Below are 19697 nucleotides of genomic sequence, written 5' to 3'. Positions count from 1 at the left end.
TTTAAGGTACTTAAAAAACAAAGAACAACTCCACTGAAGATTAAAGTTAACACATTGTATTCTCTGTAAGTGTTGTTTTATCACCACCAAATTCCCACCTTTTCAGTGTTCCCTGTAACTCCTTACCTGAACTACAAGGAGCCAAAAGATGTCATTTCCTGTCATCTCTTTCATGTTATGACTGTTTTTTCTCTTACTTCTGTAGTACCTATGATGTGGTTAATCTGTTAATCTCCACTGCTCTTCTAAACCTTTACTGCTCCATTTTTTTCTGAAGAAAGGAAGGGAAGAAAGAGAGAAATGAGAGGAGAGGAAGAAGGAAAGAAGCAGAGAGAGAAAAGAAAGAAAAACTCAACAACAAAGTCTAGTCCCTGAGTCCATGTCTTTTAATTATATCATCTTTACCCCACATCTTACGAATCACCTGAATATTCTTCTTTTTATTAAGGGCTCTGCAACTTGCTTTTATAGTTTTCTCCTTCTTGCTCCTCTCTTTGCCTTCCATTATTTTGGGCCCTCCTTGTTTATTCATTTATGACATTCATTCAGTACGTGTTTATTGAGTACTTTCTATGTGTCAGGTACCATTCTAAGTAGTGGACAAGCTACAGTAAACAAAAGTAACAAAAATCATTGTCCTGTTTCTGAAGGTTGTGTTCTGGAGTTGAGATACAGATAATAAACTAGTAGACCCATAAAGATATTAATATATTAGATGCTATCATGAAATGAAATAGTTGCATCCCCCCAAATTCATATGTTGAAGCCCAAACCCCTAGGTGTGACTATATGTGGAGTTGGGATATCTAAGGAAGTAATTAAGGTTAAATGAGGCCATAAGGGTGGGGTCTTGATCTAATAAGATTAGTGTCCTCATAAGAAAAGATGCCAGAGATTTAATTTTATCTCTCACTACTTGAGCAAGGAGGAAAGAAGTATGAGGACTCAGGAAGAAGGTGGCTATCTACAAAGTAGGAAGATTGCTCACTGGGAATGGAATCAGCCAGGACCTTTATCCTTGGGTCTCCTAACATTCAGAGCTGTGAGAAATAAATTTCTGTTGTTTAAGTCACCCTGTCTGTTTTATTGAGATATATTTCCCAGTTTTATTGAGAAATTATTGATATATAATATGCAGAAGTTTAAGGTATGCAATGTGATGATTTAATACATGTATATATTGAGAAATGATTATGTGGTCTTTTTTTATGGTGGCCTGAGTGAACTAGTATGGATAATGGTAAGTGCTATATGGACAAATAAAGCAAAATAGAGGGAAATGAAAATTCTAGGGAATGAGCAGGGATGGTTTAGAATTTTTATTAGATGGTTCTGGAAGGCCTGTCAGAGAAGGTGACATTGAATAAAGTCCTAAATGGATGGAAGTATACCTTTCTGATCTGGAGGAAGAGAGAGCCTGGTTTGTTTGAGCAATAAGAAGACTATTGTGCCTAAGCAGAGTAAGGGTCACATGGGGGAATAGTAGGATATGCGGTCAGAGAAGTAGTTGGGATAAAAATCATGGCATAGTAAGGAGCCATTGGAGGCATCAGACTTGATTTTGAAAGGATTGTGTTGGCTGGCATATGGAAAATGGACTGTAGAGAGCCTGGGAAAAAGCAAGGTTACTGCTGTAATAACTGAGGAGAGATGGTGGTGGCTTGGACCACCTTGGTGGCAGTATTTGGAGTCTAGATATAATTTGAAAACAGGGTTTGCTGATGGATTGCCTGTGAGACAGAACAGAGTGCGAGGAAACAGGAGGAGTAAAGTCTTCTTGTTGAATTCTTTATCTGTAGCTGCTGCTATTCAGTTTTGTCTCTGCATTCTTTTAGTTACATCTGTTGTTTAGGTTTCCCAATCAATTTTCTCCTTAAGTACCACACTATGAAGAAAAAACTCATTTCTCATTCTCAATCATCTACAGCACAATTGCACCTCTGACTCTGGATATATGAGCTTTCACACATCAAATTATTCTTTTTTTTTTTTTTTTTTTTTTTTTTTTTTTTTTAGAGGCATGTTTTTCTTTCTTTCTTTCTTTCTTTCTTTGTTTTGTTTTATACATGCGCTGGGTACAGTCAGAAGCGCGGGAGGGTGAGAGAATTCACCAGAGCCAGAGCAGGGAGCAGAGCAGGCAGAAGGACCGAAGTACACTGCTGAGGGGAGCAGTGGGCGGCAGGAGAGGTCTGCGCGCCATGTGGGACCCTCCTCCGGTGGCCGGGGAGCAGCCGGGGATCGAACCGGCACCGCAGAGGCCGCGGGCAGCTTCGCAACCCAGCGCTCAACCGCTGCGCCACCGGGGAGGCCCTCAAATTATTCTTGAGTGTCCTGCAGTTTAACTCAATTCTACCAAGAGACAGCATCAGATCCTACAAGGAAAGGGCTCAGACCCATGAGACTGCCTCCCCTATATTATAGCCAACCTCAAATCTAGGTTGTTACCTGTGTTTCTCACTGACCAGCTATAAATTGGAGCTCCTCACAACATCTGTTCTGGTTCAGTTAATTTTTTAGAGCAGTTCACAGTGCTCAGAGAAACATTTACTTACTCTACTAGTTTATTATAAAGGAATAAAGGATACAGATAAAGAAGTATACAGGGTGAGTGCTTTTTCAGGAGCACCGGAACTTCTGACCCAATGGAATTAGGATGTACTACCCTCCAGAATGTGGATGCAGTCACTAACCTAGAAGCTTACTGAACTCCGACCTTTTTACTTTATATGAAGGGTTCATTGTATGGACTTGTTTGATTAAATCATTGGCCATTGGTAATTAATTCAACCTCTTGCTCTTCTCCTTTCTTTGGAGGTGGGGGGTGGGTGGGACTGAAAGTTACCCTGGCAACCAACCCCCGTCCTTAGGTATCTGGGGGTTTTCCAGTCACATCATTAACAAACTCTGTGTGGTTGAAAGGCCTTGTTATGAATAAATTATTACATCTTTATGGCCCTGGAGCTATTTCAGGAACTAGGAACAGAAGATACCCCCATAGCTCTTACTGCTCAGGAAATTCCAAGGATACGAGGAGCTATGTGCCAGGAATGAGGATGAAGACCAAATATGTATTTCTTATTATAAATCACATCACACACACCCATACACCCATATATTCAAATGCCAGAAGAACATATCAATCTGGGCATCTCAAAGGCAATAACAAATTTGTTCCTCCAATCTTGGGCCTTTTCTAGTATTACCTATATGAGTGATATGAAATATCTATATTTGGACTATTCAGATACTCAGGAGGCATCCATGGACTTTTTCTCCCTTTCCTATTATATTCAATCTGTTTATTTTAAATATTTTTGTAATATGCTCACTTTTCTTTCTCTAAAGTATAATTTTCAAAAAGTTAAAGTCACAACTCCATGTGAATATAAAGTCAATACCTATCAAAGAAATGATTCACTTTATTAATAAGGGAGTGAATATTATGTTAAAGTTGACTGAGAGAGCATTTAAGGAGCTGTATACTTATAAGCAGTTTCATAAAGGAATGTAAAAGTTGTTAAAGTACTATAGATGAATGAACTGGAACCATTGGGACTACCTTTTCACTTTGACAGAAGTTATTTCCATTTCTGTTGTACAAAAGTACATAAGATGTAATTTCTCTAAGTCTGGAACCTTACACTAAACAGTGAGTTCCATAAAGTGCATTTCTCTATAGTAATCTTTGGTTCTCCAGGTGGAGCTGCTGCAAGCCACCCAGATCTCTTTTATTCTCATCAGTCCTCAGTCTTAACATATATCAGTCCCTCAACTCTCTTGCTTAGACTAGATAGAGACCAGTTCCTTAGGCAGCACCCCTACAAAGCTGGAATGTGGTACACACACTCCACTTGCTCTTTTCTCCCTTTGGAAGATAGAAGCCACCAAGTTATATTTGCTTCTGCTGTCCTGCTGGTCCTCTGGAGGAGCAGTAAGCTTGCCTCACTCACTTTTGTCTAGCCTCCTGGCATCTAGAATATGCTGGGTCTTCTCAGTGTTCTGAGTCAGGTGACACAGAAACCAGTTCCTCAGACAGCCTCCTAAAAAAATAGAACATAGAATTAAGGTTTAATAAGTTCCCTCCTCAAGGAGGGAAGTTGAGGGTATTTTCGGTTTGTTCAGTGCTATGCTAAGGGGAGAAACTGTGGCAAGGGAGTGCATGCTAGTCTAAACCTTTGCCTTTGTCCTCCAACCTGTTTCCAGTGCTTACATTGAGGCAAGACAGAAACCATCCCCTGTGCAGCCCCTTAAAAGTCTGCACATTGGATCTGTGTTTCAGTTTTTTTTCTCTCCCTCTCCTGGGAGAGGTTGGGAGTTAGAAGTTTTCTCATAATCATACCATCCTGAGCAGGGGGAGGGACTTTGAGGGGTATCATGAATTTCTTACCATCTTCTATACAGATGGTTTCATACTTACCTGGGAGGCAGGAGCCTCTTAAATGTTTTCTGAATTTCCCACAAAAGTAATTGGTTTCTATGTTGCTGAGTCCATGTTTCCATGGGGACAAGAGGGTCTGTAATTTTCTGTTCACCCATCTGTTGACTCACTCCCTCTTGAATTTTAAAGTGGTAAGATTTGTATTTTGAAAATACTGCTCTGACTTTAAAATGTAAAGACTTAAAAATAATAGACAGGAAGCAGGAGACTTGGTTAGGAGACTTGGAGTTGTCTCCAAGGAGGAGATTATAAAGGCTGGGTGGCACTTTGGATATGGAGAGAGAGTTAGGAGATAGAAATTAATAGGGTTTGGTAATAGCTTGAATGTGGGAGGGTGAATTGTTAAGGATGACTCATTGTTCTACTGTTCTGATATACTTTATTGCAATATTGAACACTGGCATATTATAAATTAGATCTTATATAAGACATTTCAGGTACATTTGAGATAACTGTTGAATTTGGTGCTTAGAGAAAGGAATTTCAAGTCATAATAATGTGCCATGAAAGCAGGGATCTTTTCTATAGTATTCCTACTAAATTCTTAGATTTCTGATATTGTTTCTTGCATATCATAGGGCCTTAATATTTATTGTTTTCTTATCTTCATCCCTATATCACCAGTGCCCTGGCATTACTAAAAATATACACAAGAAATAGATCTTGCTCCATTTTCATGAGCATTGGGTACCATTTCATACTTACATGAAAGCACATGTAGTAGATATGTGAGTTATGATATATTAACAAAAGGAAAACATCAACACTGTCACCGAAGTACTAAATATTGTAGCTAAAGCTGTTTAAGTGCTTCTTAATTATATTCCTTTTTCCACCCTCACAAAGTTAATTATCTTGAATTTGTAATTACTCATTTTTAAAAAAAATGGATCACAACAGCAGTCCATATCCATAAAAAAGTATATCCATCAAGAAGATGTAGCAGTCAGGAATCTTTCACTTGACATAGTTGCAAAATAAAAAGATGAAAAAATTGACAAGAAATATAAGGATAAACTGACCAGTTCTATAAATAGCACAGAGGTTTTCAACATGTCTCTTAGATATCTGTAGATAAATTAGACAAATTTGTTAAGGATGTAAAATATTTGAGTTATAACAGCCATCAGCCTTGCTCGATATGTATTGAACTTGGTAATGAATGGGAAATAATGATTCTTTTCAAATGTGTAACAATATACCTGAAGTCACAAAGAACATGTAAATAAACTTTTTATTTTATTTATTTTTATAAAGATTTATTTATTTATTTATACAAGCACTGGGTACAGTCAGAAGCGCGGGAGTGTGAGAGAATTCATTAGAGCCAGAGCCGGGAGCAGAACAGGCAGACTGATGAAAATACACAGCTGAGGGAAGCAGCAGGTGCGGCAGGAGAGGTCTGTGCGCCATGTGGGACCCTCGCCGGCGACCAGGGATCAAACTGGTGCTGCAGAGGCTGTGGGCAGCTTTGCTGCCCAGCGCTCAAACGCTATGCCACCAGGGGAGGCCCTAAATAAACTTTCTGAATCTTAAATTACATGTGGATCACATTTACTGAATCTATAGAAGCGTCATTATACTAAAACAATTTACATACAGGAATCAGGAAAGCAAAGCTTTTTTATAAAAGTCGTAGGTCCAGTGGAACCTACAAATGGAAAAAAAAATATTTTCTGATTTTACATCCTTATTTTTATCCCCTTCTAAACTGGCTATTCAGTAGAAACATTTGGAGAAATAATAAATTATCCTAAATGTTGTTACCTTTGTAGTGGTCCTGTTGATTGAAGACTCTCTGTGACTCTCCCTCCTACATGTAGATCTCAGTACTGTCAGGAGGTTTGATACTTTCACTGATGAGAGACTTTGATTCAGAAATAGTGCATATGCAAAATTCAAATTCTAGCAGCCAACTCCTGAGGCACTCAGGCAGGAATAAAGACTTAGACAAATGCTAGCCCTATGTTTTTTACCTAAGAACATGATGGTACAGGGAATTTTTATTTCTCAGTTAAGGATATTAAGGAACTTCTCCTTATAACCTGATTACTGTGTAATATGCACAGTATTATTATTTTATGCACAGTATCATTATTATAATTATTATATAATATGCACAGTGTCATTATTTTTAATGATTGTCTTAATCTGTTTGGGTAATATAACATAATACTATAGATTTAAAAAATACAGAATTAGAAGAAATTTATTTAGTTCTGAAACTGGAATCTGAGATCAGTGCCAGCATGGTTGAGTGAGGGCTCTTTTCTTGGCACCTTATCTTTCTATCCTCACATGGGTGAGGGAGCTGTGTGGGATTTCTTTTAATAGCGCCCTCATCCCATTCATGAAGTGTGCACCCTTGTGACCTGATCACTACCCAAAGCCTCCCTCACTTCATAACATAGTCTTTGGGGAGTTAGGATTTCAAATTATGAATCTGGGGAACACACAAACGTTTAGACCATAGCAGTGATTAAAAATTTGTTTTATGACCTCACTAAATTTACTTTTGAAAAGATATAGGTAAAATTCTGAAGAAATAAGCCATTTTATAAAAATTTGATTTTGTTCTCCTGAGAATGCGAGATAATTTCTTAGTGCTTACCTGACTCATTTTGTGTAGAACAAGTTGATAAGAGTTGAGCTTAAATCATAATCTCCTCTAACATTCTTTTTCACTGATTTCAGCTTTTGTGTTTATTATCAGTTTTTACCATTGTATTTACTGCTTGATAGTCTAGCTTCTTAAAAAGCAGCTTAAGTTGTTTTTTTTTCCCAGATTTTAAAAATAAACGTGTTTTAAGATATATATTTCTAAGAATTGCCTTTATTACACCCCACATCCATATTTAAAACTTTCATGAATTTTCCTCTTTATATTTTTTCCTGTTTTCCTCTTTATATTTTTCATGCTGGGCTTGTATATGTAGCCTTTATTCTCATTACTTTGAATTATTGATTTAATCTAAGTTGCATTATTTTAGACTGTGTTGTCAATATCATAAAGATTCTTTGAAATTTGTTGAAAGTTCTTTCATAATCTACACACACGGTTATTTTCATAAATGTTGCATTTGTGCCTGTATATTTTCTTTTTTTTTGAACTTATAATTCTTTTTTATTATGTTAAATTTCTTTTTAAAATATGATTCTTTTTTTAATAATAAATTTTATTTTTATATTCCCCATACAATTGCAACCCCCTTATTTTGACCCCAATCCCTCCCCTCCCACCCCCTACCCCCTTGGAGTGTCTCTGGTTCATAGTTTTTTGTTGATTTTGATTTTCACTTTCTTATAGTTATTCATTTTCCTGGTCCCTTATTTAAGTTTTCTAGATTCCTGCTATGAGTGAGACCATCCGGTATTTTTCTTTTTCTTTCTGGCTTATTTCGCTGAGCATGATCCCTTCCAGCGCCATCCATGTTGCTGCAAATTGCATGTGTTTATCTTTTTTGAATGCTGAGTAATATTCCATGGTATATATGTACCACATCTTCTTGATCCAGTCATCTATTTTTGGTGTGCCTGTATATTTCTACTTGTCCACCTGAGTCTCTGTTTATGTATTAGTCAATTAAGTTTATTAATGATCAGTTTGATCAGATTTTTATACAGCTTAGTTCCCTTAGATAAAATGATCTTAAAGAGTCATTTAAATAATTTTCAGTTAAGGATATGAAGAAACTTCACCTTAGGTTTACAGAGATAACTTAAAATTCATCAACTTTGACAGAAGTAATTTTTTTTCCACTTTTGAAATCCCCACCATAGCAATAATAGAAGTAGTAGCTGTTGTAATAGTAATAATAGTAATGGTAACAGCAGCAGCAGCTAACATTTATGGAGCTCATACTACATCAAAAATATCTAAGTTGTTAATGAATTTAACGCAGTAATAATTCTATGACATATTGTTTTCCTCATTTAATGGATAAGAAAAATAAAAACAGGAATGTTAACCTACTTGTTATAGTCATAATGGAGTTGAGTTGCTTTTAAACAAACCAAAGTAAATTTGTTCAGTTGGACACAAAAAGTTTGTTCTTTTTTATTCTCTTTTTCAGTTATTAGAAAAGTTAAAAGAACGTTGGCTGTATACTGGTTTATGGCAGAACCTGGAGTTGTTGAAAACAGTCATTGTGGAACCACAAGGAGGAGAAAAAACTGATTTTGATGAATTACTGCAGGAATACTATGATGCAATCAAGTTCAAAGGAGAGAAAGGTAATTAGAAATTATTCGATGATCAGCAAAAATTTTTTTTTACTATAAAGTGAGAATGTGGCACTGTTAGAATTTTATTAGTGTTATTTTTAAAAATGAATTGCTCTTAAAAGGAAAATTGTATTTTTTAATTGGGTAAAAAAGTTGAATTGGCTTCCCTAAGTAAAATCATTCATAGGAGAACAACTCAAAATAAAATAATTTCTTTAACTTTTTAAGAAACAGCATACATTCATGTTCTATCTCATAGTTTTCCTTATACTTCCTAAAATGGTTTATGAAAGGTAGCAAATAGAATGTACATAAAGTCTTCCTTACTCTCCAAACAAGCTCTACATTTTAATATGAATAATATGTTTTGTACTTGTATTCTATTACATAGAGTAAACTTGAGTTTACAAAACATCACTGAAGTCTCAACTTCAAAGTTAGAGGATGTCTTTGATATGAAGGGCTAATGGTAATAATTTATGAACAATGCAACATCATAAAGATACTATAACATAATTGTCAGTATCCTGTATAACACAGTTATACATGGAATGTTCTCTGTGTGTATGTTTTAAATACTTTTGATTGTTTGAATATGGTATAAGTACAAATTAGAGTTATTTAAATAATCCTGATAACTTTACATCTGTTGGCAAAGGTAATTGCAATTTTAGTTTAATTTAAAAGTCATTCATGCACAAGTTGCTACTCTGGTATGGTCTTACTATATAAGTTGTCTGAGATATGCAATTTGTAAATTGGTTACAAAATTTACAATTACAAAATTACAATTACAATATGCAATTACAAAATTGGCATATTATACCTAAATGCAATTTTGTTCTCCGTTATATAAAGATGTTGAACTTTTAAAACTTTATCTCCTAACAGATTTTTCTTTTATCCTTTTCAAGTTTACGACAACAAATACTTTGTAATCGGGTATTTTCAAATGACAAGTATAAGCAATTTAGGAGAATTTTGAAGCACTTTTAAAAAAGCTTGTTTTCTATTCCCTAAGATGGAGCTCTCCTGGTAGCAGTTTGTCGTGGTAAAGTGAGTGAGGGTCTGGATTTCTCAGATGACAATGCCCGTGCTGTGATAACAATAGGAATTCCTTTTCCAAATGTGAAAGATCTACAGGTAGGCTGTCAAAGCTTTAAAGTTTCATTTATCATATAAGTTGTTTGTGTCATGTTAATTGTATTTTTTCTTGTATCTTCAGCATATTTTAATTCTTTGTTGACTTGGAATGAGTGAGAAAGTGTTAGTAGATAGGTATGAATTTATTTTATTTTTAACTTGCACTCTTTTCTGCGCAACAAGAGTGATTTTCAAAGTGTGGTCTTGGGTCAGGAGCATCAGTATCACCTGTGACTTGATAGATAGATACATTTTCCAGCTCCATCCAGACCAACTGAATCCAACTCTGGAGGGAGGTAGAGCTTAGGAATTTGTGTTTTGTCTGGCTCTTCGCCACAGACTCACTGATATACCCCAGGGAATTCTAGGATCCTTTTTCTATCTAACTCCCTTTTCTCTAATGCTCTGTATTCTGCTTGTACTTCTGTGCTCTGTGCTATTGTCATGAGATTATACCCAGGAAAAGAGCTGAGCATCATGGAGTTTACCTAATGGATTTTCCTTATCTCTGAGATTACAGTCTTGTGCTGCTTGGTATCTGTTCCCAGAAAGCAGTTGCTTTATCTGTTTTGTCCAGTTTTACAATCCTAGGAGGAGGGCTATTCCCACACCAGTTATTCTGTCTTGACTAGAAATAGGAGTTTTGCTTCATTATCATTGACTGTTAAACATCTTTGAAAATTACTTACAGCACTAATTCGAAGGCCCAGTTGATGTTCTCTTCCATCAGGAAGGATTTTCTTTTACTTCTTACAGACATTTGAATGTGCTAGCATTCTGAGACCAGCAGTTGAGATTTCCTGGTCATTTCGCTTACTCCATGGAGTATAATTCATATTCCTTTTAGGGCACAAAACTGTTACTGTCTCATACGAAGGCAGGAATTCTTTCCACAGGCAGTTATCTTCTTTATTGCTCATTCTTTACAATGAGTTATGTAGCATGAACAGAAATAAATAGTATTTCTCTTGCTAATTCCTTCTTTTCCCTAACTTTTGGACCACTTCAGAGATTCTGACCGTCCTAAGTGGGTATCTAAACCTTTCAGGCAGCACTGACCTTGGTGGTCTTTCTACAACGAGTGCTACCATTGAGCCAATGAGAACACTGATGACCAAGCCCAAGGCTGTGTGACCAGGGCTCCTATTTTAAAATGGCTAATGCTGCCTCTGACGACCACTATGGTTGAACAGTTGACATCCACTCCAGAAAACTGTTGTGTTCACTCTTAACATTATTAGTGCTGCATTCTACTGAAGCTGAATGCTGCTGAAGACACTGCTCTTGGTGGAGTACTGCCTCTCTTATTGATGTCTTATCATTTTACGTTGACTACCCTATATTATTACAGTAATGCTGCTTGGTTAAAGTGGAGAAAATCACTTTCTCCCTCTTTCTACCACATGCTGTTTAAATTATATGGGGAGAAAAATGACAAACCAAAAGTATAGTACTGGCTTTTATATTTACCTATATAGTTTTCTTTACCATATAGTTTTCTTTTTCATTACTTCCTAAAGCAAATACTATACTGCCTTCATTTTGTTGTATTTGTTCATTAGATATTGTACCTTGAGGATTAGGACAATTTAGTAAACATCTTTGTATCTCTGCAGTTAAGAAATTGCCTTGGAAGATAGTGAGTGTTCCGTAAATGTTGGTTTAATTAATGATTAAATTATGTTTATTTAATATATTTTTATTTAATTGCTAAATATATGCTTATATATTTAAATATATTCATTATATTGACATATTAAATGTAATTAATAATTAAATTGAAAAATTAAATATGTAGTTAATATATTTATATTTAGGGTACTCCTTGGTGGCCTAGGGTTTAAGTCTCAGACTATGACCAATATAGCCTGAGTTTAATCCCCAGCCAGTTAGCTACCCACATATGGTGCAGCAGACCTCTCCTGTCTTGCCCTATGCTCCGCTTAGCAGTGTATTTCAGTAAATCTGCCTCTTCTGCTCTCCACTCTGTCTCTGGTGAATCCTCTCACTCCCCCATACCTCTGGCCTATACCCCAATTCTTGTATGTAAATAAATAAATAAAGCTTAAAAAAATAATACATTTATATTTAACCTAAGTATTAGACTTAAGTATATATATACTTATTTAACATAAGTATTAGAATATACTTCTAATTCTAATACTTAAAATGTATTTATTCTAATACTTATATTTAGCATAAGTATTTGTGGGGTTTTTTTTTGTTTTACTTGACATTGTTATTAAAAAATAACAACCCCCCCCCCAAAAAAAAAGCAACCCACCATTCCTGGACACTTTAATTGAGGCATTAAATGATTAACAATAATGACAGTAATCATTATTAGGTGATAATATGTCAGACAGCAGTAAGCCTTAATATAACATAAGGTAATAAAGTGTGTTCTGACAAACAAATTATGAAAGGAGTTATTGAAAGGAATGCTCAGTCACAGTACCATTTTATACTCTAATACACAGTAGAACATAATAAATAGAAGGGATATCTTATACTGATTATACTCACTATCACGCTTTATACTATTTTTTTATTGCTACATTACAAATTACCACAAACATAGTCACTTAAAAAAATACACATTTCTTATGTCAGTTTCCATGGGTTAGGAGCCTGGGCATGATTTAGCTGAGTTCTGTGCTCAGGTTTCACAAGGCTGAGATTAGGGTGTTGGCTGGACTGCGTTCTCATCTCGAGCTTGGAGTCTTTTTCCAAGTTAATTCAGGATGTTTACAGAATTCGGTTCTTAAAGTTGTTGGACTGATCCAACTAAGAGGGCTGCTCTTAACTTTTAGATGCTACTCATAGTTCCTTGCCATATGTGCTCTTCTCATAGGCCTCTCATAGCATGGCAACTTACTTGTACAAGCCAACAAGATATTCTGTAGTTCCAATCTGCTAAGATGGAATCAGATAGCTTAACATAACTTTAGGTGTAATTTCTTTGCACCTTTGCCTTAAAAGATGACTTAATTGAGTGACTATCCCATCACCCTTGACATATTCTATTGGCTAGAAGCAAGTCACAGGTTCTACTCACACTCAAGGGGAGAATATTATACCAGACACACCTCTCTGGGAGTCATCTTAGGATGCGGCTAATAGTGTGTCTAAAGTTTTTTTTTCTGTAAAATAAGATAATGAACTAAACAATCGCCACAAATGATTTTTCCTAAGCTTTTTTTAAAAATTGAAGTAACATTGGTTTGAAACACTGTCTATGATTTAGAGGTATAGAATCACATGACTTCAGATGTATGTTATCACACCCCATCCACCCACAGGACACTTATGGTTCCCCAGCATATTCTGTTGGGCCCCCTCCACACCTTGGTCTTCACTCTCAATTGCCTCATCTCTAGTGGTCTTAATTCCTTAGACTTCTAGAGCTATTATTCATTTGATTCTGTCAGACCCTTTGTTTTTGTTTCTTTATATTCTACACTTAAATGAAACTATCCAGTATTTGGATGGTTCTGGCTTATTTTACTTAGCATTCTCCCCTCAAGTTCCATCCATGTTGTCACAAATGGCAAGTGTTAATCATTTTTATAGGTGAGTAGTATTCCATTATATATACACACACACCACACCTTTCTATTCCACACCTCTGTCCTTGGGTATTTAGGTTGTTTCCATATCTTGGCTATTGTAAATAGTGCTGCAGTGAACATAGGAATGAATATATCCCTTTGAATTGAAGTTTTTACATTCTTGAGATAAATACCTAGCAGTGGAATTGATGGATTGTACGGTAGATCTATTTTTAATATTTTGAGGAATCTCTGCACTGTTTTTTGTTAAGGTCTGGACCAGCCTACTTTCCCACCAACAGTGTGTGAGGGTTTCTTCACATCCTCAGGTGTGAGATGGTATCTTACTGTATGATTTTCATTTGCATTTCTCTAAACTTCTCCTAAAATTAAATAATGCTTCAAATTACTGGACCATAAATTGGGATTTCATAATTTTTTTAATGCTAATACCTGGTTAATCATGCAGGAATAAGTAGAATTTATTTACCATTGAATATCTTAAGTATCTTCTGAAAATGAAACAATATGTTTCTGTATTATTTTCTTTTTTCATTGAATTCATATTTTTAAAGGATAAGATTAATGTCTGAGTTAGAAATGTGATTTGAGTGGGATAAAGAGGGCAATGACATTGATTTTTATGATGCTAAATTTATTTCTTAAATTTGAGACACAGATTATGAAAGTAAAAATTAAAAAAAATAACTTAAGACTCTTGTCTCTACTGTAGAATTTGGCTTTTAGAGAAGCAGGAAAATGTATGTTAGAGCCAAAAATATGACTTCTTTGGCTGTGACCAGGATTTCCTCTTCCCACCTTGGGGACTAGAAAGTAGAGGTAGGAAAATTTCATTTTGGAGCCAAGTGTGACTTGTTTAGTTCAAGTCATAATTTATTGCATATACCTCTGGGACCTGAAAATAAAGAAACCCACTATGAAATGTTGATAATGGGCCACTCTGAAGGGAAAGCATTAAGCTCGCTTTCCCAGTGAGGATTTTTTTTTTTTACTTCCACCTTTCCCAGATGCTTCTGATCATTTTATAAGGACATACTTAATCGTGTAATAGTTAAAAGGAAAACTTTCTGTGTACTAACCAAAGTATTTGAGAGGCAAGAGAGTTAACCAAGGCCTTCATATGATTAGATCTTGGAAAAATTTAAAGAAATATTTTCTTGTAATGCAATTAAGTCACAGTATTAATAAGGCTGCCTTTTTAATGGATATATAAAGCAAATCATTTGACCAATCACTAAAATCTAAAAACCACAAAAGCCCTTCAACATTATAATTTAGATATCCACATCTCAAATTGGTGGAATAAATATAATTTATGAGACATTGTAAGGTATAACATTTAGATACTAGTACTGCATTTTATTTCTTTTCCTTAGTGTAGTTTAATAGTTTGTAGAAATATTCTCTTTTCACGGTTATTGTACCTTTACTTCTCTGAGGGAAAATCATTTAAAAAATGATATATAGCTAAAAATTTTTGTATGTTAACAATGTTCAAGTGGTATGTTAGATTTTTATAATTGGTTTAATAAAATTTGATTTTAATGTTCAATATCAATTGCCTCTACAATGATTAAAATAACTTATTAAGGTAGTAAATTTTATATTCATGTATTATTTTTGTTTAGTAATGTAGTGTGATGAGTTACCAAAATAGATTTCACTTAGAAACTATTTAAAGTTCAGGTAATGATCTGATCAGTTATCTCAGTATTGGCATATAATAATCCTTCTGAATTCCTTTTTTGTTTAGGAAACCTAGCTTTAACAGTACTGAACTGTCAAAGTATATTCTTTTAATCAATTTTGAAAAATTACATTCATGATTGAAAAAATACAGGTATCTATTTTAGTTTTGTTAAATTAGTTATTGACTTTATAACAAATGCATACACATTTATAGACTTCTGTTTATTCTTGGCATTTTAGAAACCTCAAAAAAGGCTATTATCCTTTGCTTGCCCTAAGGGATAGCAGCATTAATAAAATAGAGTGCACATTAAACCACATTACACTAGTGCTTTCAAGTGTCAAAATATTATTAGATGATGGCAGTATTAGAATGCTGAAATCTGACAGATTTCTTTTTAAGGAGAATGATGTTTCTTCATTATTCTAGTTGCTTTGACAGCAGTGTGAATATTCATGAGTAGATGGATGAGGCAGACATTGCAGAGGCTATAGTATATCAAGACAAACCTGATTTCAGAAACTAAAACCTTTCTTAAGAATTTTGAATAGGTTCATATATCCCATTTGATCTACTTGTTCATAATTATGCTACCTCCACACTAGTGATGTCTGTAAATTAGTAAAGGATACTGCCTGCCAAGGAATGTTTTGGTGGGAGAGGATCTAGGTATTTGAATGCATAAGAAGACAGTGGAGTTGTACCTTTCACCTCTCAGCTAGTTATCCATTTACTTTGATTTCCCTAAAGTAGATGGAGGAGCCAGAGGGATGAGATTTGAATTTTGTCTACTTTGAGTTTTAAAAAACATTTGCTAAAATATAATGACCTCAACTGCCCAGTTTACAAGACTATTCAGATTATTAAGGCTATTCAGAATAATGAAACAACCAATTTTTAATATCTGACTAGAGTAACACATACGTTAATGGACTCAGTGACGTACTTCACAGACTATAGCCCCTTTTCTCATGGAGTTTTTAGAGTCTAGCAAGGAACATTGATGTTAGCATAATCAATTACAGTTGTGATGAAGGCTGTAAGATAAAGTCAGAGGAACTATGAGAATGTATAACAGAATCCTGACCTAGTTTTTGGGGGTAAAGAAAGACTTCTCTAGAAAGTGATACTTAAATTGTCACAGAAAAGAAGGATAGTAGTTAAACAGGTAAACAGAATACATGCCAAGGCCCTAAGGTATGAAAGTGGATATCAGTTTCTAGGAATTGAAAGGTGAATTAGAAGTGAGTTGGGGAGAATGACTTGTGAGTAGAGGCTGGGAGAGTTATAAAAGAGCCAGGTGGTTTAGGCCCTATCCCATTTTAAGGATTTGAGACTTTATTCCAAGTTATGGGAAACCAGATCCAGGAATAGAGCCTGAGGTCAGAGTGTAGTGAAGTTCTGGTTATAGTGTAGTGTCTGATACAGAAACTCACCTGTATCTAGCCTGATAACATTGTTATTATCCAGGGGAAATGACTGTGTATATAAACTTAAAAGGTTTTAGAGATACAAAATTGTTAGAAAATTGCACTTTATTTGGTGTCATTCAGAATCTGATAAATTTCCACTTTAGGTGATGTTAACCATTTAACATACTGATTTTTTTTTTAAAGATTTATTTATTTATACAAGAACTGGGTATAGTCAGAGGCGCGGGAGGGCGAGAGAATTCACCAGAGACAGAGCCGGGAGCAGAGCAGGCAGACGGACCAAAGACATTGCTGAGGGGAGCAGCGGTTGAGGCAGGAGAGGTCCGCTGTGCCATGTGGGTTTCTCCCTGGCCGTCCTGGAATCGAACCTGCGCTGCAGAGGCTGTGCACAGCCCCACAGCGCAGCGCTCAATCTGCTGTGCTACTGAGGAGGCCCTCGTTAAAGACTTTGAAAATGAAATTATCACCCTGGAGAATTATAGTCTTTATTTTACATGCACACTTTCTCTTGCTCATGTTGATTTTTAATTGTTAGTATTTAATATCGTCAAATCTGAGTTTGAGCCTCTTTTCACAGGGATTAGTTTATATTTTCTATGTCTGTCATGGCCTCCAAATCTTTCTATCACTTCCCCACGTCTCCAGTGCTAAGTATTGCGTCTTCTAGCACCCATAATTCTCTTCAAAGGAAGATTTTTGCCATCTTCCGGGGTTATATAGGAGTAGGTACAGATGTCTGTTATTTGCTGAATATAGGTCTATTCATTACTCTCAACAAAGCCTCTTACTTTTGGGTAACTCCTTTAAGAGCCTACAGTTCCTTTTGTAGCCTTACATGCTTTCTTATAAAAGATAATATTTCAGGACCTCCCTGGTGGCACAAGGGTTTAAGACGCAACCTATGAAGCTATCTGCAGCCACTGCAGCAAGAGTTCGATCGCTGGCCAGGGAGGTACCCACATGGCGCAGCAGACCTCTCCTGTCTCACCCGCTGCTCCCCTCAGCAGTGTACTTCAGTCAATCTGCCTGTTCTGCCCCACTCTGTCTCTGGTGAATCCTCTCACCCCCACCTACCTTTGTTGGTTATTATTAGAGCAGTTTATTCATAGTTATTTGGCTCTTGCTTGTGACTTTGACAAGGGAAGTTCTAAATTGTAAGATATATGAATAAAATAGTGTTTAGACGAATAGGGGATCAATCTTACCCTCATTCTGTAGATTATTCCACTAACATATTTTATGTAGTTCTGCTTTCAGATATAGCATTGTATGCATTGCAAAGTGATAAAAGATATTGTGAAGGATACTTAAGGGTTCTAATGTTGTAATTTTTCAGAAAATTTAAGATCAATTGTAGAAATGATTTAGAAAAATTACTCATTTGAAAAACTGAACACTGTTCTGTATGTGTCCTGCCAATGTACACATTTTCATTGCTTTTGATGAAAAAGTAGCCACTCTAGTAAATTGAAGAAACTTACAAGTTACCTAAAAAAATATGCGTACATGTTGAATAGTATAGTTTTAGCACCTTCAGAGAGTATTCCTCCAGTTGCTAAAACTCTGATGTGAGGTGAACAGCTTAGGGTTGAGGGCGTACACTGTACCGATTAACCATGTGGTTTTTTTATATAGATGCAACAATATATTAAGACAGAGTATAAAGCCCACCTAAAGATAAATTGAGTTTTAGAAGTATGGGAGAAGTAATGACTCCCCAGCACATTTACTTCTAATATATGATATTCCTCTTTTGTGGTCATTGTCATTTGTTCCTTCAACTAACTGTGAGGCAAAGTTGGCAAAAATTATTTTTTTCCATTTGCAGCTCAGGAAACTGAGACAGGAAGCTACGTGAGGATACTGTGACTTATCCAAGGTCAAATTACTAACAAGTAACAAAGCCTTGATTCTAAACCATGTGCTTTTTCCATTGTACCTCCTCCCCTCATTCTAGCATGAAAAAATATATATAAATATATATTTATGTTAAATGTATATAATTTTCTAGAGATGATATTTTAATCATTTCTAGTTTGCCTGGGTAATGTTTTAGTATGGAGAACCTGATTAAAAGTCTGTTACTTGTTAAAAAAAGTTTTAAGCTTAGCCCTGTACAGAATAAACATATTCAAGTTAAGGTTTCTCACTTTTCTTAAAGTATTAACTGTCTTTTTTCCCCTTTTATAGAAAAATATTAATTTCTGCTTTTTTTCCTGATTTCTTGTCTTAGAAATTACTCTAATGAAAAAATTTAATGCTCTGTACTGATAGATAAGTTTTTGCATTATTATTATTATTATTTAAAGTATTTGTTCAGAATTGCTTAAATGTTACTGAGTTACCAGTAAGCTGAATAAAAGCTAAATTATAACCAGTTATAGTTGAATATATTGAGAGCAAGAATACCTCATTTAAGGGGGATATATTTTGTTCTTTTTCTTATATTTGAAGTTTTTAGGCTATTTTTTCAACACCGACAATTTATGACACAAACTTTAATGCAAATATCTCTGCAAAAATGTAAAGCAGCCTTAGAGCATATATGAAATAAGTTATATTGTTGTTACTATGCCTTTATTCTTATTTCTTGTTACATTATTGTGTGGATTCCTAATGTGACAAGGAAAGCACATTTCTAATTTGCTTTTATTTTTAATCTAAAAGAGAGCCTAACTTCTTAACTCTTGGCAGAAACCCATTTTTTTCCTCATTAAAAAAAATACATATATGCTATATTTGGTTAACTTGGTGTTTCAGAAATCTTGAAAATATGCCAGATGAAATAAAACCAGCTATATTCCTTTTATCTATCTAAATTATTTCACATACACGATGTTATGCTGAGTTTAGAATCCTAAACATCAGAATTTATATTGTGATACCATGATAAAAGTGTTTACACTGTGATGATATGGAGCAGTAAATGTCTCTAATGCACAGGCTTTGTCTTCTAGATTTGGTTTGCTATAAATGTTTATGTCTTAGGGGTGTACCTTGGCTGAAGATAAAACTATTCTTTCTGAGTGTTTGCTAGACAAATGTGTTTATTTTTCTGAGGCATAGTTTTCTTAGTATTTAATCTAGTACATTTAGCTGATTATTTGGTCTTAGTCTTATTTTGAGGCTTGAACTTTTGTCATAAAGCTTATATGAAAGAAAAAGTATATATTTTGCCTATGTTGCTTGTATGACAG

General features: G+C 35.1%; 1 protein-coding gene across 1 annotated transcript in view; it reads left to right on the top strand.

Annotated features, from left to right (window-relative positions):
• The window catches only part of BRIP1 (BRCA1 interacting DNA helicase 1), a gene marked incomplete at both ends in the record, with an annotated part of 91043 nt that overhangs the window by 52856 nt on the left and 18490 nt on the right, over window positions 1-19697 (top strand). Inside the window, 2 exons of the mRNA XM_084236864.1 lie at window positions 8512-8671; window positions 9684-9805. Of these exons, the coding sequence (XP_084092990.1) occupies window positions 8512-8671; window positions 9684-9805 (282 nt within the window). The remainder of the gene's footprint in view (window positions 1-8511; window positions 8672-9683; window positions 9806-19697) is intronic.

The sequence above is a fragment of the Talpa europaea genome (assembly GCF_964194135.1).
Source record: "Talpa europaea genome assembly, chromosome: 7".
Lineage (NCBI taxonomy): Eukaryota > Metazoa > Chordata > Mammalia > Eulipotyphla > Talpidae > Talpa > Talpa europaea.
Note: the sequence above shows the minus strand (reverse complement) of the source record. Positions and strands in the feature narration are given on the sequence as shown.